Source organism: Solanum dulcamara, chromosome 11 (genome assembly GCF_947179165.1).
Source record: "Solanum dulcamara chromosome 11, daSolDulc1.2, whole genome shotgun sequence".
Taxonomy (NCBI): domain Eukaryota; kingdom Viridiplantae; phylum Streptophyta; class Magnoliopsida; order Solanales; family Solanaceae; genus Solanum; species Solanum dulcamara.
In genome coordinates, this window is record NC_077247.1 from 62,543,701 (window position 1) to 62,568,078 (window position 24,378).

Consider the following 24,378-nt stretch of genomic DNA (forward strand, 5'->3'; position numbering starts at 1 on the left):
TGATTTTACAATGAGGCAGGGGTGTAGAGGTGGTGGGTGTGGGAGCTATGTGAGGTGGGTGTGTTGGAAGGTAGGAAGGTTTGAAATGTTGCTGATGAACTTCTTTTCCAAAAAAATCATTTCCAAGTCATTTTCCTAGCTTTTATAAGAATTTCCTCAAATTCATCACTGTATAGAGTCTTTGTTTGTTAAAAGTAGTAGTGTGTTCTTGATGACAATGATAGTTTCATCATCTTGTTCTTACTTGTATCTCCGCGTTCACCCTGTAATTCCACTAGTAAAATCTTTGATCTTCTCAACCTTTCTTTTTCTCGTTAAAATGGCATTTACAAACGAAGTACTACAAGATGAAGTACTACAGATGCTACTGAGAGAAACTCTAGATAAGTAAGAATTCATCTAAGCATATGACAAAATGAAAGTAGCAAAGCTAATAACTATACATCTAAAATTTGTGCTTAATCACTGAGGAGTCTCTACTAGCGAAAAATAGCTTCTCTCGTCACAAGCTTTATTCCCCTCACCCAAAGCGCTGCCATCTCTGAACCACCCTCACACACAAAGTGCACTTCCTTGTTCTTGGCTGTGATCACCCTAAAGATTCCAGGAAGCTCAGCATCACCTTTCCTTTGCCTGATCTTCTGGAACCTCAAGCTTGGTCCAACTTCTGCCTCTCGGCATACAACATTACGCCTGCTCGATTTTCCCCAACGCAATATTCCAGCAGCTTCAACCATTGTAAGAACTTTCATATGTGGAGACCCCTTACCTCCCTTTATGTGCTTCTTCACCTGAGCACCAGTTAAGACCAACTTCCTAGCAAGTTCATCCAGTATCACCAGCTCTGCCTCGTTTTTATGCATCTTTCTAGCAAGAGAAAGTGCAGTTTCACCCATGGCGTTCTTGATATCACAATGTGCTCCGCAGGAGATTAAGAATTCACATGTGCGGTCATGTCCTTCCCTTGCTGCCAGCATGAGTGGGGTGTAACCATCCCCATTTGACATGTTTACGTCATAACCCCTGGTTGTTAGCAGCTTAACTGCATCCAAGTCACCACATCGAGCTGCACAATGCAGTGCATAGAAACCTACAGCATTTCGACTACCCTGTTCAAGAGCAAAGTCGAGCAGAACCTTTTCAAATCGATCGCGATTTTGATTTAGCGCACAGAGGGTAACAGCAGTCTCCCCAGACTTGTTGTGCAGCTTGACATTAGCCCCAGCATTAACAAGCAATCTGAAGCCGTCGACATGACCCTTTGCAGCAGTGATCATTACAGCAGAGAAACCTTGCTCATCTTGGCAATCCAGATCAATCTCTCCTCGTCCAATCAGAGCCTTCAAGGATAAAAGGTCCCTGGATCGAGCCACAAACAGTAATGGTGAAAAGACAGACATGTTGCTTGACTTGGGAACTTTTCCGCTCTGGATGACTTCCAGAATTGCACCCTGAAACCCAAGCTTCCATCGATTGGATGCAGCAATGGAGCTTGCAGATTCACCAGCTACATTAACCAAACCAAAATCAGCACCTGTTCTAGTCAATACTTTGAGGCAGTCTTCCCTCTTGAATCTTGCAGAGATCATTAAAGCTGTATCTCCTGTGTCCGTTCTTGCGTCCAGATCACAGCCAAAGTCAATCAAACATTTAAGAACGATTGAGAACCCAAGTCGGGCTGCCATGTGTATGGGGCGAAACTCAATTTTCCGGGTGGTTTTAACTGGAGATTCTGCATTAGCACCACATTTCAAAAGCACTGAAACTGCTCCTGCATTACCACAAAGAATAGCATGGTGGAGAAGAGTTCTTCCACTGTGAGATGTGCTGGGAACCAGCCGCTGAAGAAGCAATTGCAGAATAGAGCCACTTGCTTCAAAATACTCCACAGCACACCAAGTAATGGCATAGGGATCAGCTAATCCAGCACCTACTCGAAATTCTTCACCTGAAGCTGCATCCCAGGACCAGGCTCCAAGTTGCACTGGCCCATCAGATTTTGCGCCAGCCTTGAGAGTCCAAAAAGGGAGGGGAAAAGCCTAATTAGTCAATTGTTGAGTAAAACTAGAAATGGCTAAATATTCACTTTTTTAACACGGATAAATTCAAGAAGTCTGTTAATTGTTGAGTGTGTAATTTAAAGAAGTTGTGTTTCACGTGAGAAGCATATAGTCAATAACTAGGGGTCCATTTTGAGTTAATTACCTCAAGCAATAGACGAACTACAGACACTTGCCGACTGACAACAGCAGCCACAAGCGCTGTGCAGTCGACATTTGTATGCAGAGAAGGTTTGCTTGATTGGAGCAGCACACGATTTGTAGCGTCCACATTCACTCCAAGCTGCCACCAAGAAAGCAGCAATTTATCAAGATGTTAATAAAAATGCATACTTTAGCCATGGTTGTTTCCAAAAAGGAAACAAGATCAACACACAAATATCGTTCCCACCTACAAGTATATCAAGTAGCTAAAAATAAAAGAATCCACTTGAATTTGTGAATTAAAGGCAAAATAGCATCTAAGAGTTTCATCAAGGGGAGTAATGTAAAAAATGATGTCTCTAGCTTTTCTCTTATCATAAAAGTTTAATAGGTTCAACTTCTGTTGGAAACATCTGACTTAATCTTAGCAGAGACTTAATGTTAGCTTTTCTCTTATCGTAAATGTTTCATAGGTTCAACTTCTGTTGGAAACATCCGTCTTAGCAGTGATATTTTGCAGAAAAGTAGTATGTTAAATAGCTAGCTTAATTTTTCACCTTAAGGAGAGTGTCCACCACATTTACATATCCCCGGCAGCATGCAGTGAAGAAAGCATGTATAGCAATACGCGGTCGAATCAGGTCTGATCCCATGAGCACCTCCGCAATTCTTGCATGCCCATGACAGCTGGCCTCCAACAGAGCTTCCTCACAAGCCTGCTGAGATGCCCCAGCTTTAACTAACATCTCCAAGATCTCAAGGTGTCCCTCCCTCACAGCTGATGTGGATGGGAATCCCCTGAAAAGTTTATGGTTTACATCGGCTCCAGTACTCTGCAATTTTTTTTAAAAAAAATGTCATAGAGTATATTACTCTACAAGTTACTCGAAATGTATAGTTTGATTTGATGAGAAAAAGAAGATAGCGAAAATTCCATAGAATGAAATATAGAATCCTCACGGTTTACAAGGAATTTTATTCAGCTTGCTAAACGAAGAACTAAAAAAACCAAGAAAATATAAACCAGCAGCTATATAATTTGCAATAGCTCAGTTGTGCCTGGAGCTGACCATAGATAGAAATAGGATAAAATCTATGTTGTTCGGTTTCAGGACTAGTTGCTTGCACGCTCTTATATCCGTTAATTGAAAATGGGCCTATTTCTGCCAGTGAATAAGCAGCTGAATTCTTATTCCAACATTCTCCCTAATCCACCCGACAAATATTATTAACAATTTTCTTGTGATTAAACAATCACTTGTAAAGTGTTTTGAATTTTTCACATTTAAGACCGACTCTTATATTCCATTGTTAAAGACTTATAGTCCAGTAACGCATAAGGCATAAGGTTCATGTTTCTCAACATTTCAATTTTCAAATGACTTCAGCAAAGGCCTTTGCATCCTATTGTCTAATTTTATCCGTCATGCTTTGATACAACAATAAGGTTTACGAAGATTAAAAAATTTACTTCAAAATATGGACAACGAAATAGACCTCTAACAAACACCCCATATTAGTAATTAATTAAAGCAAGTTTCTTTGTATGGAAAAACTAGAGTAAGATTTTTTTTTCCTCCAAATATTCGTAAAATAACACCTATACTGCTGTTTGCTAACCGAAAAATAGGCAATTTTAAAACACAAGTTGCAGTGACAATAAGTAAGACAAGTATGGGGGGAGAAAGTGACATTTTTCTTAAAATTGAGAATAGTAGCTGACAATGACGTTAGGCAATATCAAACACAAAGTGTCCATTTGGATTGACGGTGTCTATTTGACTAATCAATTTAAAATTATTTTATACTTTAAATAAGTCTAAAAAATAATTAAGAATATTTAATTTAACTTATCTAAGCAGCTTATAGCCAAATTGGCTATAAATCAAGAAAATAGGTGACATTTTTTTAATAAAAGAAAATCAAGTAAAATAGCTTACTTTTTTGTTGATAGGTAAAAAATTCAAAGGATGACGGTAGAAAACAGGCGATAATATGGTCAAAAGTAGAAAAGAAAAAAAGACTAGGACCAAAAAGATATCAAATGCAGAAATAATAAAGGAAATTGTATAAGGAGAAAAACTTGATATTAACTACCAGCGTTTTCAGCTACTTTTGCAGTACGATAACGACACGCAGACCGGAACCGGAAAGATTTAGGTCTTATCCAGCAATATTCAAAATTCAAATTTCTTTATACCGGAGCATTAATTAGAGCATATCACCAGAATAGCTAGTCAAAGGACTCATAAATCATAACCAAAGAACAACATTTAATATTTCAGAAATAAAGTTGGAGAAGTTCCAGCTAAATATAAAGATGCTAGACGAACGAATAGTCAATGATCCAAAAGCAGAAGCTTACTCTGGCGTGAAGAAAAAATCAAAATCAATTCAAATCAAATAGGCAAAACACTGGAACGACAAAATACTATTACTAGTACTAATTGGAAAAGCAAAGTTGAGGTAAATTATTACCAGTAGTTTTCTCACTAGAGTAACATTTCCATTATGAGCGGCAAGGAACAAAGCCGTAACGTCGGTTTTGAACTCCTCGTAAACGATCCTAACTTCGTTCGGTAACTCGTCATGAGTCACGACCTCTGCTTTCCGAACCTTTAAGCACACATCGCCAACGAAATTAACGTCAACGAACGGATCGGCGATACATTCAAGCGCCAATGTCAGATCGTTTGAATGCGATGCTTCAAGAAGACGACGGGAAACTTCAGCCTCGTAGTTCACCGGAAAGACCTGTTTTCCGGCGAGGAAACCACCTCCGCCACCAGAATGGCCGAATACTGTCATTTTCCGACGAGAAGTTAATTACCTGTTTATCCTGTGTGTGTTTTTAACGTGCATCGGCGACAGAGCTAGAGGCAGAGTAGGAAGAAGCAGAGAGCAGTGAAAAGGAATGGAGCAGTGTGAGTTTTATTTGTTTAATAGACACGAAAATCGAGAGAGAGGAAACTTGAAAGAAGTGAGCGCCAGAGTTAAGGAGACTGAGTGAGGGTTAAGGAGGCAGTGTTATATTGGGCCTCACTTCACTCTTTCACCACGGTTAAAACATGGATCTTTTTCTTGTTGACCCACAACCCAACTAGTGGTAATTTAACATACGCTACATTTTTATATTTTATTGGATAAGCTGTTACTTTAAGTTATAATAGTAAAAAAGAAAATCAAATAAAAGAAAAAAAAATCAGGGGAAAAGTCCAAGTTGGCTCATCTACATGCCAATTTGCTTTAATTTCATTGCTAATTTTGGATCCCTTCATATCCTAATGGTTAGCAATTAATCTAATTTTTCTCCTGACATTAACAGAACTCTAGTATGAATTTTACGTGTCAAAATATTCAGAGAAAAAGTTTACACTTTACACATAGTAGACAACAATTTTTTACCATTTTCCAAAACTTTATATTGCAATATTTTCTCATCACAATTTAAATGATATTTACATTTTTAGTAAGTCTCAAAAGAATGATATTTTTTTATATTTGATAATTATATAACTTTAGGTTTACTATTAATCATGAGATGATTATAGATATAACTTATTTTGAACCGTATGTTAGTTATATTTATCAAAAGTTGAAATCCGTGCATCTGTTTGTGCAAGGATGGAGAATCTAGTGTGGGGCATGAATTTGTTGTAGGATTTTGGAGGTAAGTGAAAGAAGGGAGGGCATTATGGGGGACGGCAACTTTGATCTCATCGATAGCACGCAGGCAGGTAGCTGTAGGGACGGCTTTCATCCATCCAGCTATAGACTATGGCTAGGGCTGTTCACAGTTTTGATTAAAATCAAAATTAAATCGAAAATTTAATCAAATCGAATAAAAAAACTGACATTCAGTTTGGTTTGGTTTGGTTTGGTTTTAAATTTGAATAACCGATAATATTTGGTTTGGTTATGGTTATAGAAAAAAATAACCGAATAAATAACCGAACCAAACCGATAATTATATACTTAAAATTTATAATTATTTATATGTATAATATTAATTTTTCATAAATAATTAAAGATATTTTATACGTTTTAATTATTAATTTAATATTAATATACTTATTTTTAAGGCCCAACAATCCAAACCCAACTCTCAAGCCCAATTATAAATTCTAATAAACACTAAACAGCGGTCCAAGTCCAACAATCCAAGCCCATTAGCCCAACTCTCAAGCCCAATTCTAAATCTTAAATTCTAAATCCTAAATTTCTAATAAGCACTAAGCACTTGAGCAGCAGGCAGCAACATAAAGTAAAAGTTAAAACTTTAAAACCCTAGTATCTGTTTTCCTTTTACATTTTTGTTCCTCTCACGTTGGTTTCTCACAAAGTCACAGACTCACAGTCATAGACTAACAGTGAAGGCTCAAGAGCAACCTCAACTCCTCAATCCCAAGTATAAGATTGTCAAATTTTGAGAAGGTTTGTAAGGAGTTTTTCAAATTTTAAATTGATTTTAAGTTGTTTTCTTTTTTTTCTGAATGTTTAAGTTGTTTCATTTTCTGTTTTGAACCTTTGTGGGTCGTGAGGAAAAAAGAGCTTCATAAGAATTTGAAGAATGTAGAGAGAGAATATTTGAATTATCTCGGCTAGTCATAAACCGAATAACCGAATCAAACCGAACCAAACCGACAATAACCAAACCCGTGGTTATTAGTTTACTTGGTTTGGTTATGGTTTTAGACATTTAATAACGGATTAAATTGGTTTGGTTATGGTTTTAATCAATAACCGATCCAAACCGAACCATGAACACCCCTAACTATGGCAATTGGCAACCGTTTCCCGCAGTCGATTGGAAACCAGAAATATAATTTATTAAATTGTTTAAAATTTAAGAAAAATTTTTAATTTTTTTTTATATTTATTTCTTTTTATTTATTGAGGTTTTATATTTTTTAGCAGATAAATCACATTATTTGTAAAGTTATATTTATGATTTTATAAAAGGGCAATAGTGAAAAATATGATTCAAATTATGTCATTAAATATTTTTCTTTACATATGTGTATTGCCTTATAAATTCACTTAATATAGAACGGAGGAAATATGTAATTCGTGCGTCCAAATTTTGACACGCATGTCCTATTTACGACTTCATTATATTTGCATTTAAGATGGGGTATTTAATTAGCTACAGGAATACACGCTTCCCAATGTCACATATAGGTTCAATTTCATATTAACTGAATTTGTGAGGCAATGCACACATATCAAGAAAATATTTAAGGAAATAATTTGAATCATATTTTATAATATTGTTCTTTGTAAAATCATAAATATAACTTTTTAAGTAATGTGATTTATCTCTTAAAAATATAAAACTTCAATGAATGAAAGGGTAAATATGAAAATATTTTAAATATCCATCTTAAATTTTGAACAATTTAATTGTTTTGAACAATAAATTTTTTTTCAAAAATTCAATTATTATGGAAACAGAAGGAGCATTAATTAGCCCATACGAGCTAGTCTTCTCAATGGCTATTTCAACGCAATAAAATTTCAAATCTACTTGTTTGTCTTTTTCTTTCTTCCATTGCTTCTTTTACTTGTTAGCGTATACAACAAATACCCTATATGTATGAGTTTGCCAGCATTTCTTTTTCCAAATTTCAGATATAGGAGGTGGTAGGCTAAATTTAAGTAATTTATGAAGATTCCTCAATGAGGTCATTTAGACAAGCATTTCACTGACGACTTGGACTGTGAGGAACTTAAATAAATATAATTTGTGAAGATTCATAGTTGATTTCAATTTGTTTAAAGTAGAGACGTGTAGTAATTGTTATAGTTTGCAACAAAAAGAAAGAATTAATTTACGACTAAATTGTCATAGTGCCTTTCTTGTAAATTACGTCAAAACATCTAACATACTACTCACTCCGTTCCATATTAGATGAGCATCTTACTAAAAATGTATGTCTCATATTACTTGATCAGTTACTAAATTAAGATAAAATTAATTAAATTTTTCTCATTTACCGCTATAATTGAAAGTTTAAACAAATTTTGAAGATCCAAAAACTTTTTTTTTCAAGAGGCTAATTAATATGAGCAAATGGCAAGATAATAAAATTAAACAATCTATTAATAATTTCTTAATTACCGTATAAAATGTAAAGTGTCCATCTAATATGGGACGAGAGAGTAATTTACAAAGATTTCTCACAATATAATAGATATCGTTGAAATGCATCCACTTAAACCAACATTACATCCACCTGCATACGGGAGATTAGTTTAAATGGAGCATTAACATACATATTTGAAATTTTCTATTATCCAATTTAATTTGTTTGAAATTGAGAAGTAATTGTCATTTGTTGCAAATTGCAACAAATAGAAGAAAATTTATTAAATAGTGAGGGTACCATTTTTGGAAGTGAGATGAAGACATGATGTTAAAATAAAGGTGGTGGTAATAAATTATGAGTCTCTAACAATATTGACAAGAGGATATGGGCGAAACTCCGTTCACCGCCCAAGAAGCTAGCTAAGGGGCTGTGTACTTGTGTACTCTTCGATGATTTGGTATGGCTGGGGGTACAGGGCCTGCTTATTTAATAGGGGCAAGAGAGATTGAGAGGAAATTTAAGATAACAATGAACAATCCCAATTGGTGAAAGTTTACAGATGCCCAATTGCACTCTACACTGTACTTCTGAATTACTTTCTCTATTCTATATTAATTGAATTTTTGAGAGATTTTTTATTATTTAAAATTTAATGTGGATATATTTGAATTTTTTCCATATTTATTGAAATTTATATTTTTTAGGAGATAAACCACACTACTTACAAAGTTATATTTATGATTTTACAAAAAACAATAGTGAAAAATATGGTTTAAATTATGTTCTTAAATATTTTTATTAATATACGTGCATTACCCCACAAATTCAGTTAATATGAAATATAGTCAGTACTAACTTTCACTTTTTTAACAACCGTGAAAAAAGCTAAAAATTTGCCTTGTTTGTGCACGCGACTAGTCAATCCGAGTACTCCACAAGCCATTCAGATCAATCTCTTTTTCTTTCTCTGTCTTCGGTTAAGATACGATAGAGATCTCAGTCAACCAAATTGACCATAATATTAATTAAGATTCACTAACTAAAAACTTACTCGCGTGTTTATATTAAGTTAATCATATCTTAAAATATTTATAATGATCGCTTAATATGGTAGAATAATGGAGTATATATTTTTACTATATAAAATTACTTAATTATATATGATAAGTTATATTATTGTGATGTATAAACATCTAGTGCGGACAAATTTTTACCTTTTGGTAGGTTTCTTTCACATAGATTGTTATAATTATTTGAGACATAATCTTATAATTATTTAGTACTCACACCATTCAACTTTACTTGTCCAATACATTAAAATAATTGTCCAATTTTATTTGTCTAATTTAAAAAATCTTTTTACTTCCAATTTAGACCGTGAGAATATTGTTGAAAATGGCTTTGGGTAGAATGGTATTTTTGTTACTTTTACTTGTTTTGCCCAAGTATAACTAAATCCTGTTATTGTTATTACCAATATTTTGACATAAAATTTGACTATTATTAATTACCTATGCCAAAAATAAATATGTAACGAAATGAAGTATAAAATAATTGCGTAATATCGAATTTATACCAGAATTATAACTAAAGTAGACTTGAATTTCTCCTTTCATTTATTTCCTTTTTTCCTTGTTGCATGGAGATATATAAAAACTACATAGAGATTCCATTTCATGGCTAATATTAAATTAGTGGAAATCTAGCAAGTATATTGAAGAAGAAAGAAATGTTGGAGGTGCAGCATGTGCGTGAACCAAGTTGAGTATTTGACTCGACAAAAATAATTTGTCCCTATTCATTTCACATTTCTTATTAGTCAATATTTTTCTAGTAGTCATGTGCTTTATATGCTGCTCACAGTTTTTGTGTGTATGTATTTTGACAAAGCATGTGCCTAACTTGAGAAATAGTTTATACAAGACATGTTTTAATAATTACGTACCAATTTCTTTTTTAGTGTAATTATAACGTTATATAATGGTACTATTGTATGGCATGTTTCGGCCACCCACTTTTTCTAGTCAACTAATCATTTTCACTACATATAACTTGTTAATTTTCCTAGGTGAAACAATCCCAGACGCCATTTCCAACCAAAGTTAGTTAACTTCGACCGCAATTGTTGGGCGAAAGCAGATAAGACATGCGTGGGTAAGGCAACTAATTGTTGTGTTTAATTTAGTTAATATATTTAAATTTTTCAACGAAATAGATTCAAATAAATTTTTTTTAATAAATAGTGTAGGCACGAGTATGCATATGTTTTTGGTAAACAATTGCGCGAACTTGATCATTGTGATGAGGCACCCCTTATTTCAATTCGAAGTTACAAGGCTATTTTGCTGGTTTCTTTAGGAAGAGAGTTGTCTCTCGACATTGATACTTACTCATGATGATTGATGACTTTAATTTTAATTTTAGGGCCTTGAATTGGTCCCATTAATTTCAGGTTTCCACTGACTTACAAGACATTTGAAATTCTCAAATTCGGACCCAGTCTTGACCCAATTTTGCCAACTTCAGTGGAGCTAATTCCATTTGTCATCCGCACATGGGACAAAAGGGACCTTTCTTGTGCTCATTGCTCTTGATCAAAAGAAAATGAAGTATGCCGATCAATTAGCGTTGATCTCAACTATTTTATCGATTATCTATTACTTCTGATCAACGTGAGTATTCGATAATTTTGCTCTCGAAGACTTAGACAAGTATGCTCTCTCCGTTCACATTTAGTTATCCTCTAATTTTAAAAATAGATTTTCACTTTTTTTTGTCACTTTTAACATATTAAGTTTTTTTTTTAATTTTATCCTTAGTATTAATTACCTATTGCTCAGATCATTTTTTAAGACCTAATACTAACCATCTATTAATAAGATACTCACATCATACAATATTTCTTAAAAAGCATGTAAAGTCCAAAAATGTACAAGTAAAAGTAAAAGGAGGGAGTAAATGATTTGAACTTAAGGGAAAATTTAACTCACTTTATTTCATACTCTTGCGTGGACAGAAAGTGTCTTTTTCTAGGTTAAGATAATACCAAAAACCAACTGTTCCATGGAAATTAAATTTAACATGATTTTATACTATTTAAGCGCCACTTAATAATAATAAAAATATATATTTCAAACACAACAAAGCATTGTCTTTTTGTCAAAGCAAATTAAAAGATGGTCCTCCCTAACTCGTTTTATCTTTTGCTATAATTAATTTGGAGTTTGGATTGAAAATTAGGCATCGAAAAGGAAAAGTAGGTAAGACTTTATATACCAAATAGTGCACCATCATGTTTAACTAACATTTTTGTATATGCATATTTGAATTGCTTAATCCTCAAAGTTCCCGTTTTAAAGCAAATATGATTTCGTTTTGTTTAGTGCTATGAATAATTTTAATGAGACTTTGGAGCATCTCTCTTTCTTCTAATTAAAAAGGTAGTCCATACTTTAAGCTATGTACTTTGCTTTTCTCATCTAAGAAATCCACAATTAGTTCAATGAGAAATTATATGGATAATCCTAGTTTTATACAAAAGTAATCACTACCATCTAATTAAGAATTTGCCACTAGCAATCTAGTGTTTTTGGGACATGGTTGCTATCTATACCCACTAATCTTTTAATTATATTATTGCTACATTATGATCGAGAGCAAGCTTAGTAAGCAATTGGTTTTACTACTATGCTCGTCGACAGAGACAGATATATGCAACTTATAATTTATGAGTTTAACTTAATTCAATATTTCTACAATTACAAAAATACACATATGTGTTTTAAAAACTGCTAAAACAAATATTAAAATTATGAAATCATAATTTCAATGGATAACATTATTAATATCAAGTTCAGTGCATAGGGGGTTTCAATTTCATAGGTATGTGTCACGCCAGAATGCTCCAATCATGCAATAATCACGCTAGAATGCTCTAACAATTTAATATCTTTTATTATTTGTATGCTTAAATAAGTGTTTTTGTGGGTCAATATACAAATTTTTGGACAGACTAAATTCTGATTATTATTTTGATTAATGGGTAATTGGGTACTACTCAATAATTTCCCCGATTCGGATATGCTCAAGAACCAACCCGCCTGGGTGAATATATTTTCATCATATGCTAAATTGGATTTTCCGGACCCTGAGCATTGCGGGAACTTTAATACACCGGACTGCCTTTTATATTCTAAATTGGATAACCCTAATAAAAGCTACTTCGTTTTACTTAAAAAACAGACATAATGAATCGTAGAAAAAGTAAAAAAGGAATGTAAAGTATAGAGGACGATATCAAAAGTTCCACGTACGTAAGTATATCATATAAACTCCAAAAATTACTAAAGTGTCAGATTGAATATGTTATATGGATATGCAAATGCAACAATTGTGTCAGATTAGATATATGAATACACTTATATCCAACAATATGAGAATGGGTCACAATAATTTGCTCGTCGTTTTTGTCGTCCTCTTGTAATTGCCTGCCTCTCTAATTACTACGTCTATAGCTACAAATTGAATATAAAAAGTGTGAGCTCTAGATCCTACTATTGCCATTGACATCCCCCCACCCCACCCCACCCCCGGCTATTATTAAATTAATATTTTCTTTGTTTCAAAATAAGTGGTGTTTTTACCTTTTATCATTTTGTTTCAAAATAAATGATATTTCACATAATCAAGAAGATATTAATAATTTTCTTCCAATTTTTATTTATTTAAACAAAGAGAATTTTACATTAAAAAAAACTATATCTTTTTTATGGTCTCTATTTATTGAGGATAAATTAGTAATAATATGTCTACTTTTTAGGACTAAGTAATTTTTTTAAAAAGGTGTACCCAAACTAAAAACATAATTTAGAGGAAGTACTATTCATCTAAGTCTTCTTATCCAGTTGAGGGTATCGATCTCCACAGTATAGAACATCAGTCAATGTTGCCAGCCATACGTAAAATTTATGGGTCCACCCGTTTTATATTTTACGAATTTTTAATTTACATATTTGTTTGTAATTCACTAACTCGAGTAATTTCTATATATCACAAAGCTCAATTTCTCTTCTCAAGGGCATAGTTACTCAATTTACTTATTTTAAAGACATATTTAGTCTTTTTCCATACAACATATAAAATGTTTCAAAGAACTTCCTAAATTTCCTTTTTTTTTATTTGAGTAAATTTTTGTTTTCAACTTAGGTCATGTGAGTTTCGCAAAGTAAAAATATTGTCATGTCACAAATCGAGATAATTTCACGTATCAAAATACTTCGATAAAAAAGGTTTGAGTAACACTTGTACTTAAATTATCATACGTCATACTTTAGGTTGTAATTCCATTAGCTTCAAGAGAAAATACAAGACAATTTGTTAAGAGGGGAGAAGCTATGAATAGCCAAAAAATTAACAAATGATAAAATTAAAATATTGTGTATAGTAAAAGGTTATTTAAATCCCTTTTTCTTAAAAAGATGGGAGTACTAGATACATATGGTTTATGAATTAATACTAAAACCTTTTTTTAAGGATGTTAGCTAATTGAAAATTCAAACCTAATTGATTAATGGATATATTGTTCCATCTCAATCTCATTCTTGGAGTCGGCCCATACTTTTCAAGGTTAGCCCAAAGGATATAGCTGGATTATAAGAGCATTTAGCCCAAAGGTTTTATTTGCATATGAGATAGTTCATTGTCAAATTGTAAATATTCAAAATATTATTTTTCTTTTACTGAAATGAAAATTTTATTATTGATAATTGATATTGTGTTTAATACCTAGTTTTATTTGTTATAAAAAAAATAATTCTTAATGACCGAATTTCGAGATAAACAAACAGTAACTCCCAATTTTGAAAAGTCGTAATGACCGAATTTCGGAATAAGCATTTAATTCTTCAACACTGAAATGCCCGCATCAACATAACCAATTAATGTTACCTAACCGTGTAAAGAAAAAGACTTGCACAGTGTCAGTGGGTATTAGTTAAACTCTGATGGTGTAAAAAAAAAAAACTTGCACTGTTAGTGGATATAAACTTTTTTTTTTTTGGTCATTTGTGTATTTTACATCTCATTCTATCCAAGCTGCTGTGAGCATTAAAATTTTGAATGACAAAAATAGAACTTGCTAAATCTAGATGATGTCCACGGAAACTACGGAATAGAACAGAACATTAATTTCCTATGGCTAGGCTAACAAATCAATGGATTGATAAACAGAGTAAGAAAATGCACCAATTTTGAAAAGGAAATAGAAATCGGAATTAATGCATCTTAACCATTGAGTGCATATATTATTATACATATAAAGATCTCATGTCAATCTTCTTGTATTGATCACCGACGATATATCTTTTAAAGTGACATTGTCTCTAAGCAGATTCAAGTTATTTGAGCCTTGCACCTCTGCTCAACACTTGTATTGTTAAAAAAAAATGTACATATAGATATTTCAAAACAACGAAGTACAACAATGCCAAATATGTTAGTCAGTTTCCACCCCATCTTCACAATCTTTGAGATGTTCTTTGAGGCTTTGTCCAGGTATATCCCATTTTTTACTATCCCATGTTGAATCTGCTTCTGGCAATGTGTAGTCGTCAGGTTTGAGTGACAACTGGAATTCTGGAAGATCGGGCAGTACTCGAAGATCTCTGCTTGCAAAGTCATCATTTTTAAGTAAGTGTGAAAAAACTGAATAAGCATTCAATGTTGTGTAAGCTGTAAGACTCACTTTTCTTGGTCCAAAAGGTAGCCATACATTTGGGACTTCTTGGCAGCAGTTTCCGGGACTTTTTTGTTTAAATGTTTCATAACACCCCATGCTGGAGGAGTTCTACAAGTAAGACAACAAGGAATTAAAGTTAGTACTTCTATAATGGTCTTTCGTTGCAATGTAATTAAAAAAGAGCAAAGACATAATTAAAAACCTGGTCACAGGTTCTGCAAGGCAAAAACTTAAGGAGGCTTTTTTGCTCTCTGCAAGTAGTTCTTCTGCTGCGAGGAAACAGCATACTGCGCTAACATGGCAGGAAGGTTCTGTGCCCTTGTCAACTATTATACCGTGGTAGTAGTAAGCTGCAGCCTGACTATGCCATTAACATATATGTATTGGCAATAAGAATGAAAGAAGCATAACTGGAAAATCAACAATTTTGGTAGGAAGAAAAACCTTTGCTTCGAGATACTTCCATTTGATGAACAACAGATGCTTTTTTGCTGTTCCTTGGAAACTATTGTCTCCAGACAAGCAGCAAAGAGTCTAAAAGAGAAACAAAGAAGTTGGATATACAATGATATGATGGAAAAAGCAAACTAAGACTAATAGCGGGATGAATTTCTGGCAAATTAAATAAATCAGCATTAATATGTTCTTAAGTACCTGTGCATAGTAGCTTACTGCTTCACATGCCAGCCTCCTCTTCACTGATAAAGTCGCATTCTGACTTTCAAGAGCCAAACCTAATTGAATTTCAGTTCCCTGAAATATCACTCAAGCAATATCAGGAATCAGTCAATATATGGAATTTCAATACCCTCTTACTTTTATCAGTCAGTTGCACCGTATCTATTATCTACTGGTAGCCTATGATGATTTAGCTCAGTTTTATGGAAGCTGATTGTATTGAATTCTACAAGAACTAGAATCTTGGATCTTATAAATTATCATGAGTTGATAATAATTAACTGCCCTGTCTGACTTGATTTGGATTCATTTATCCCACTTTATCATCTAAAAGGATTTCCATTTTGGAGATAGTTTTACTGATATGAAAAACAGTTACCTTTTCCTTAATTTTATTGGCTCTAACTTATAGCCTATAAGGAATCAAAACTTGTGTTCCAATTAATCGTCGAGTAGCATAACATATACCTGTGCTAGTGCTTGGTTTGAGGTGGCTTCAAGAATACCCTGATGCAGATCTTTAGGCAACTTGTTCCTGGTAAAATTAGGATAAAATAACTAATAAAATGTCACAGAAACAGATATATATGTGGAATAAGGCTGAACATATTTTTACATACTTAACATCAGGAGGTAGGTGGACAAGAACATCTTGGACACAGAAATCCAAATAACCTGATGCTTTCAGCAGCAAATCAACAGCATCCCTCATGCAATCTGAAATTGAAACGTTGCTGATCATTGCTATCACACTTTTGAGTTTTAAGAGTTAAACGTTAATAACCACAGTACCTCCTGATACAACCCGTTCAGTCATAGCGATGTCTTTTGGTATCAGCTTCATATTTGCCTCTACTAATGTTAACATTGCCATCATGTGAAGGACAGACAGTAATTCAAACCAGGAGTTTGCTACAGAGGTTTCCTGCTAGTTATAAAAGAAGCAAAGGATCATAAATTATGTCAACAAGTGACAAACAACGAATTGATAAAGGAATTTGAACCTCTTGCCCATCTTCCAGGTTTTTCCACTTAAATCCAATCAATTCTTGAGGCCCGAATTCTGTAAAATGATATGATCGATTGATTAGCACTAAAATTGTACGTTTGAAAGTATAAAGTGCATAAATCTTTAAAGGGTGCTAACCTTTTCTAGTAAGGCCAACAAGAAGAGACAAATACTCCGCGAGCGTTTGTTGTAATTCATCAATAGCAGAAACATCTAGAGAACATAACGAAGTAATCAAAAGATCAATAAGGTAGGATATGAATGTTATATGTGAACAAGTTTCCAGTTTTAGTCCATCCATATATTTATATATATATACCTGTATCTTGCGAGATCAGCAGAATCTGGTTCCTTATAGAAGTTAGTCTATCAGCAAGATCCTTAGGAATCACACCCTTTAGTGTCCTCTGGAGATCACATTGAGCAGGAACACGCATTGACGGGACAAATATGCTGACCTCAGCGATGATACTCTTCTTCTTCTTTTTTCCAACCGCGTACACGGAAACCGCACACCCCATTTCTCTTCAAGGGGACTGATCTCAGCTAGTAACATCCTACATAGGCATTGACTAATGCAAGATTCTGGCAATAGCACAGAACACATCAGCTACATAAACTATTGAAGCAAAGTCACATTTATTATTGGCAAAGAAGCAAGTTAGGACTATTTGCAATGTATACTAAAAAATGTTTGGGAACTTACTGGAAATGCCAGGCTGCTAGTGTGGGCTGACATCAAATTGTACAAGTATCACTGTCGCCTATTTAAGTGACTATGCAGCAATGCCTATCAGATGTGAAGTGAAGCTTCCAGGATGGTTTAATTATACATATATATATACAACTAATTAAAAGGAAAAGAAAGACTTGCTAGTGGGATGTACAGTTATGTATTAAAAGATTAGAAATCTGAGATTTGGAAGCAAATGATGAGGATTACGAGAAATAAGTCACATGCCAATGCGTAAGGAAGATTTACAACTAGTCCATTATTTTCTATATAACAATCTTGTAGACTCGTACTATTATATTACTTGTAATTTATGAACTTTCTCCTTCTAACTGCGGAAAATAAGGGGAAAACGGAAGTTTATTTTTCAAAGAGTATAACATGTGCAAAGCTGTTTGTTTGACTTTGTAGGAGTAAATTATTTAGCACTCTCCATCAATCAAATATGTGCCTTTTGAAGTTGTGTGTTTTTGATTTATATGTCAATTGCACTTGTCTTAAAAGTCCATAATTGGTGGAGCCTAACTGTTAATAAAATGGATGAAGATCATGAAAGACCACTGTTCAGATACATCGGATTCTGCTTATATGTCTTAACCTGTGGTGGCCAAAGTTATTCCATATTTATACAAGTCGTTAGTTGAATAGGTGAGGCGCTTATAAACTGGCTCGAACACCACCAATATAAAAATAAAATAGACACCAGAGTTACTTGTTTAAGTACACGATAACAGGGGCGGATGCAAAGTTGTGGTTATGGGTTAAGTCAAACCCAATATCTTTGATTCAGACTATATGTATATATGTTAAGATATTTATTAAATATGTACAAATATTATATTTAAAATCCAATAACTTAAAAGGGGTAGTGTATTTAGTGGCATTTATAAATTTTAAATCTTAGATCTATTTGTACTTGATAAAAATAGCCAAAAATGCGCACAAACTAACCTAGATTACACCATTATAAACTGATGAAAACCTAGGCATACCATTTGGGAATCATAACTAATTTAAGTCAGAATACTAAATGCATGATCTAGTCTCTCTTTTAACATTATTTCAATGTATTCAATTCTATATATAAATGTCAATTTGCAATTGTTAAATTGTACGATACTTCATGCAAAAACATAGATTGACTCATTTGGCGTGTATAGAAGTCTATGCATCTCAATTCCCCATCATTATTATTTAATCTGTCGGCACCACAATATTTAATACTTCTTTTTGTTTTTCATTTGATATTATTTGACTATTCCAAATTAACACCACATAAGGTTCCACTTGAAGGATATAATTTTTTCGTATTCAAAATTCAAATTCAAAATCTTCGATTAAGGAACCTTCGCTGCAGCTCATCCTTTTATGGTCACAATATTTAATACTAGTTCTAAGAATCGTATTGATCGCCTACCAAGATGTACTGCTGGAAAGCTGCATTCACATCAATATTGCAAATCAACACTTGACAACTGGATCCAGACAAACAGTAATCACTTAGGTGTTACATGACGAGTTGGATCATATTTAGATTGGTTAAAATACTAAACAAGAGATCTTCGATTTATGAAAAAAAAATATTTATTAATTAAACTAGATAAGGTAGTTCAACAAATAGACCAAACAATTTGGATGGATTATTTCGATTTGCAATTACATGGACCTTTCTTTTTCTTTTCTTTTTTTTTTTAATTGGGAAAGATAATTTTTTTATTAATTAAACAGTATTACAAGGGGACCCTAGGTCTATTTTGATATTGTCCTTGCTGATCAACTTCCATTTACAGCCACTGCAAAAGGCGGGACTATATAAGAAATTATGACTTCGTCAAAACATGTCAATTTGCATCCTCTCCTTGATAAAAAACATGTTAAGGATCCAAATTGGCACACGTCGCTGTTAAGTGTCCCAATTGTTTGTTCTTTTTCTTTTTGGGTTGTGTTGGGACTTAGGTAGGAAGGAAAATAAAAATGTTTTTTTTTCATAACAAATCTTTTTTATATATGTAAGTCAAAAAAAAATTACTAAGAATTTTTTTACATAGAATCTAGTAAACACTACGGAGGTGGGACTGAGGGGTAGCAAGATAGGAGAGTGGGGTGATAGAGATTTATTTATTTTTTAGAGAAAATATTTTTAAAATAAATTGATTAATCGAACATGAAAAAAAAATTCACTATATTAAACACACCCTTTATATAGTTTATATAATCTTAAACGATCTTCGTTAATTTGGGGGGTTAACTTCAATTTTCCTCATTGCATTTCTCCTGGTCTTTACACTCATTGCAACTTTTATTTTTATATTTTGAGAGCTATTCCACTATAGTAGCATATAGAGTCTGGCGCTGAAGGACATATTTTTCAATCCATCGTATCAAACCTTCATCCGATTAGGGACGAACAGCAAATTTTAAAATAGAAAATTAGGGGGTTCGCCAGGCTTTGGACGAACCCTAATTTCATTATTTTATTTTCACTTTGGTCAAATGTTGGGCGAACCCAATTTAGCTTTATTGTCACATGTTTACAATTGATGAGACCCCATCTAAATTAATATACGTACATCATGATATATTATTATTTTGTAGATGTATCATTAATTAATATTTATTAATTTAAAGAGTGTTTTGAAATTTAAAGAGGGTTAATTTTGATATACAAGACATGGAGACGAAATTGGAATCCATATGAAAAAAAAGTCATTTTTTTTATGAATCCACTTATGAAAACATCATTCATGAATTTGAGGTTATGATTAATGATCTATTGGATTACCCGGGTCAAAATGATATATGTTCAGAGGTTCAAAGCTTAGAAGAAATTGTGGATACCACCGAAAAAAAAATAATGTTGATGATGAAGTTGAAGATGATACAATACCTTTGGAACTAGTTACGCATAAGGAAACACTTATCGCATCTAGACTCTTTGCAATTTTATGATGCAATTCGAACAGACAACACCGAAACTTTTGGATGCAATAAAAAAAAAGTTAGGGATGAGTTTCAACTAGATTTAAATTTTAACAAAATATAATAGAATTATATTTCACTAAATTGTTGTCTTAGATATATTTGAACTTTTATGAAATTATTAAGTTATAATATTAATGGGACCATATATTTATAAAGGGGTCTTCTAAGAATATTTTATCTTATTATCTTATTGAAATAAGTGATTTTTTCCATTGGTCTTCAGAACAAAAGGAAAATATTATTTTAAAAAGATTATTAATTTATTGAGTATTAATTTAATAAAATTCATACGGAGAAAAATTCATTGCTATTACAACTAACGAAACAAGGTCACAACAACAATGACTTTACACGAGCAACTTTTATTTATAAATTAACTAATACCCTGAAGGAAAATAATATCACATCATAAATATAACAACTTCATCTACCCAGCTCTCACACCTAACAAACCAAGCACTTAATTTTCGTGGGGTACGCCCAACATTTGGTTAAGTGCAAATGAAATTGGGGTTCGTCAAACATTTGGTTAAGTTATACTCCTTCCGTTTCATACTAGTTGATCACTTTTTATTTCGTACGGTGTTTAAAAAATCATAAATAAATAAGAAAATAATTTTACTAATTTATCCCTTAAAAACTTTACAAGTAAATGTGAACACTTTCAAAATGAATTAATTGCAAGGATAATATAGAAAAAAATTAATGAATACTTTCTTAATTTAGTAAGCTGGACAACTAATATGCGATAACTATTTTTAATACAATGATCAAATAATATGGGACGGAGAGAGTAAGTGCAAATGAAATAATGAAATTGGGGTTCGCCCAATGCCTTGCGAATCCCTAATCTTATTTTATTTTTAAGTGAATTAAGAAATGGAGGAAAGAGGAAGGTGACATCGACCTTAACTGAATTTGCAGTTCAGACATGATCGGGCGAAGAGCATGTTTCGATACATCGACCTTGGCTGATGATGCTTGCAGTATTTTTCTAGGCTGCTGGAAAATTAATAAAAATAGTTCATATATAGCCTAGGATTAGGAATGACCCATTCAGATATATGATGAGCCCAACGAAGAAAATAGGTTGGTCCAATGCAAGTCATCTTGCATAATGATCCATTTTTTAAAAAAAAAAATTAGAAGAATTAATCGAAATAGTTATATCTTCACGTAACTGCATAAATTCAAAATAATCAACAATTATATAATGTATGTTTAATTTATGTGTAATATTTGTATAATCTATAAAGTGCATCCGATTGGCTATTTATGAAAAGATCATTTCTTTTTATGGTTGATAAATCTGTTTGGGGTCAACCATTAAGATCAACCGTAACTCTTGAAATTTGGTGATAATGAGTCTCTTTATCCTTCTTCACCTAGATACTAGATTTAGATCATGTTTTATCATAAATTTTGAAGTTGAAACTTGAAATTTGAATTTTTGAAGTTGTAAATTTTACTTTGAAGTTTTGTAAGTGAAAGTTCTAAGAAGCTAGTTTTAGAAACTTGAAAATATTTGATTATCAGATTTCAAAATCTGATAAAATATACGACCAAGCAGATATTTAAAAATATTTTTTTAAAATTTATAGCTTAATTTGTTGTTTCCTTGCATAAGGCTGAACATATGACCTAGATAAAAAGTTTTTCAACCTTTAATTTGCGGTCAAAGCTCTTATATCGTAGATTTTGAAATAAGTACAATGTTTTCATTCATCAGCAAATCAACTATGAATGTTTCATTAATTACATATATTCTCGTGGTGGCAAAAGAATAATAGTAAGTCTCTTGATCTAGTAGTCTAGTTACTGGGAATTTCAGCTAATGCTATATATATGTTGTTACTTGTCAAATTGATAAAATGGTTTGGCCGACATGTTTGTCAAAAGGATAAGTACATGTAACTTGTTACTCCATACTCACGGGCTTTTTAGTTGACTAACTATAGTACTCCAATGTGACAAAAATACAACAACTGGTGTTTCAAATTGTGTCACATGATGAGTTCAAGACAAAAGAAAAATGATAACCAGGCCTACTGTTAGTACAAAACTAAATAACATTTAATTGTGTCATCTGTAAGAACTCGACTAATTGCAACTTTATGGGAAAATATGGCACGTGAACCTCAAAAAATAAAATAAAATTGGAAAATTAGAGCTTCAATCCAAGAAACAGAGGAACAGAGCTCCTTTGGTTACCTTTAGATCATTTCCAACCGCCCTCTATTTTACTCTCTATTTTCTATATTTGAAAAGTAAAATAGAGATTGAGCTTCTAGCCACCCTTTATTTTACTCTCTACACTCCAAATATAGAGAGTTGAATATAGTTATTCACACTACTTCACTTTTTTAATATTTTATTATTATTATTATTATTATTATTATTATTATTATTATATCATTTTTCTACTTTTTGTCATACAATATTTGTAATTAACATATTATAAATCATATAATGACATTAATTAAATTTGTAATATTCGTAATTCTTTTTTAATGTAATACAACATTTTTAAAAATATATTATTTAATATATACTACTATCATTTCAGATTAATAATATTTTTAAAAAAATTCCGTCACTTTAATTTTCATCAAATATTTCAAATATATTATTTGATATGATAATTGAGGATGAACATGATCTTAATGTACCAATTCAAAATGTCGTAGAGGCTCCAACTGCAACGACAAAAATGGTGATAGATGAAAATCTCCGATTTGAACAATTTTTAGCTAGACATAAAAAAAATTAAGGACAAAAATGCTTATTTTGAACTCCGTAATGCATTAATAGAGCATTTATGGGAGCAACGTAATAATCTTAAAAGTTGAGTATTTATATAATATTTATGTAATTGTATTTCATTAATGATATCACTTCTGTTTGAATTGTCTATTAATATGTATATTATTTAATATTTGCTTGCAATATATGTTTTTTAGAAATTTAAAATAAAAAATTAATTTTATATTAAATATTAAGAATTTGAAAAAAATAAATTAAAAATTAAATATGGTGATTATTTGGAAAAAAGAAAGAAAGGATTTATATTATAAAATAAGAAAATAAAAATAAAATAGAAATAATAATATAATATTAAGTAGATAGAAAAAGATTTCTTTTTAGATAGTAAAATAGGGAATTGGATTGGAGTTGGTCTAACGAAAGGGCAAAAACAGAAAAAGATACTCCTCTCATTTTCTGCGAATAAAGAAACAAAGCAAAAGCAAAACAAACAAACAAAAAAGCATCAAATTTGAAGTACAATTTGTTGTATTTGCAATTCTACTTTATATCATTTATAAATAGAATCAAATGAGTTTGAATTTGATATATTAACGGTATAATTTAACATGTGTAGCAGATTATTTGATAAAACAGTATAAGAATTTTTTATATGACACAAAACATAAACTCAAATGTAATATATTCATCGCTACTGAATGTTTTTCTCGGGAGAAGGTCTACAAAGAAATAATTCATTAAATTATTTGCTATACCGTAATTTTCCAACTTCTTATAATTGAATATAACTGGGGATTTTCTAATTAATTGTTATTTGTATCAACTTTCTGAGGCAAAAGGAATAAAGCTCGAAACTTCAAAGTGCAAATTAAAGTTAGTTTATCTCTAAAGCATTCCAAAAAGAAGAGTAACCATTTGAATAACAGCTCTAAAAAGAAGGGAAAAATTAACCGGGGGCTTCAGTAATGAAGAAGATTCCAAATTGAAAGGTCAAAACTTGCTTTAAACTTTTCTAAAACGGGAGTTTAATAAGACTGGGATTACCAATAAATAAAGTTGAGTTCCGAGTTTGGATTTGAGTATTAAAGAGGAGTTAATTTGATATTACTGTATTAATTTATGTGGTAACTTTGAATTTGAGAATCAAACCTTTTAAGTTTGATTGTAAATTTAAATCCTAAAAG

At 32.1% G+C, this 24,378-nt stretch overlaps 2 protein-coding genes across 2 annotated transcripts; both read right to left on the reverse strand.

Moving 5' to 3' along the window:
* Nucleotides 1-269: 269 nt before the first annotated feature.
* On the reverse strand, nt 270-5,283 carry LOC129872176 (uncharacterized). Its single transcript, XM_055947062.1, has 4 exons — nt 4,683-5,283; nt 2,762-3,037; nt 2,206-2,343; nt 270-2,009 (listed from the first exon to the last, which is right to left on the reverse strand). The coding sequence occupies exons 1-4, from the start codon at nt 5,010-5,012 to the stop codon at nt 480-482; spliced, it is 2,274 nt and encodes a 757-aa protein (XP_055803037.1). The 5' UTR covers nt 5,013-5,283; the 3' UTR covers nt 270-479.
* Nucleotides 5,284-14,559: 9,276 nt separating this feature from the next.
* LOC129874876 (uncharacterized) lies at nt 14,560-17,824 on the reverse strand. The gene is made up of 12 exons (XM_055950256.1): nt 17,423-17,824; nt 17,036-17,301; nt 16,855-16,929; nt 16,712-16,770; nt 16,500-16,632; nt 16,328-16,424; nt 16,176-16,242; nt 15,684-15,782; nt 15,474-15,563; nt 15,232-15,386; nt 15,036-15,137; nt 14,560-14,955 (listed from the first exon to the last, which is right to left on the reverse strand). The coding sequence occupies exons 2-12, from the start codon at nt 17,235-17,237 to the stop codon at nt 14,787-14,789; spliced, it is 1,248 nt and encodes a 415-aa protein (XP_055806231.1). The 5' UTR covers nt 17,238-17,301; nt 17,423-17,824; the 3' UTR covers nt 14,560-14,786.
* Nucleotides 17,825-24,378: the final 6,554 nt, after the last annotated feature.

Excerpts from the sequence above, each read along its gene's own strand:
- LOC129872176 (XM_055947062.1), bottom strand. The coding sequence starts at position 5,012 with ATGACAGTATTCGGCCATTCTGGTGGCGGAGGTGGTTTCCTCGCCGGA. Across the intron at positions 3,038-4,682 it reads CTCTAGTGAGAAAACTACTG|AGTACTGGAGCCGATGTAAA; the intron begins GTAATAATTTAC and ends AAAAAATTGCAG. Across the intron at positions 2,344-2,761 it reads TGGTGGACACTCTCCTTAAG|CTTGGAGTGAATGTGGACGC; the intron begins GTGAAAAATTAA and ends TCTTGGTGGCAG.
- LOC129874876 (XM_055950256.1), bottom strand. The coding sequence starts at position 17,237 with ATGGGGTGTGCGGTTTCCGTGTACGCGGTTGGAAAAAAGAAGAAGAAG. Across the intron at positions 16,771-16,854 it reads TGTTGGCCTTACTAGAAAAG|AATTCGGGCCTCAAGAATTG; the intron begins GTTAGCACCCTT and ends ATCATTTTACAG. Across the intron at positions 15,387-15,473 it reads GGAAGTATCTCGAAGCAAAG|GCTGCAGCTTACTACTACCA; the intron begins GTTTTTCTTCCT and ends TGGCATAGTCAG.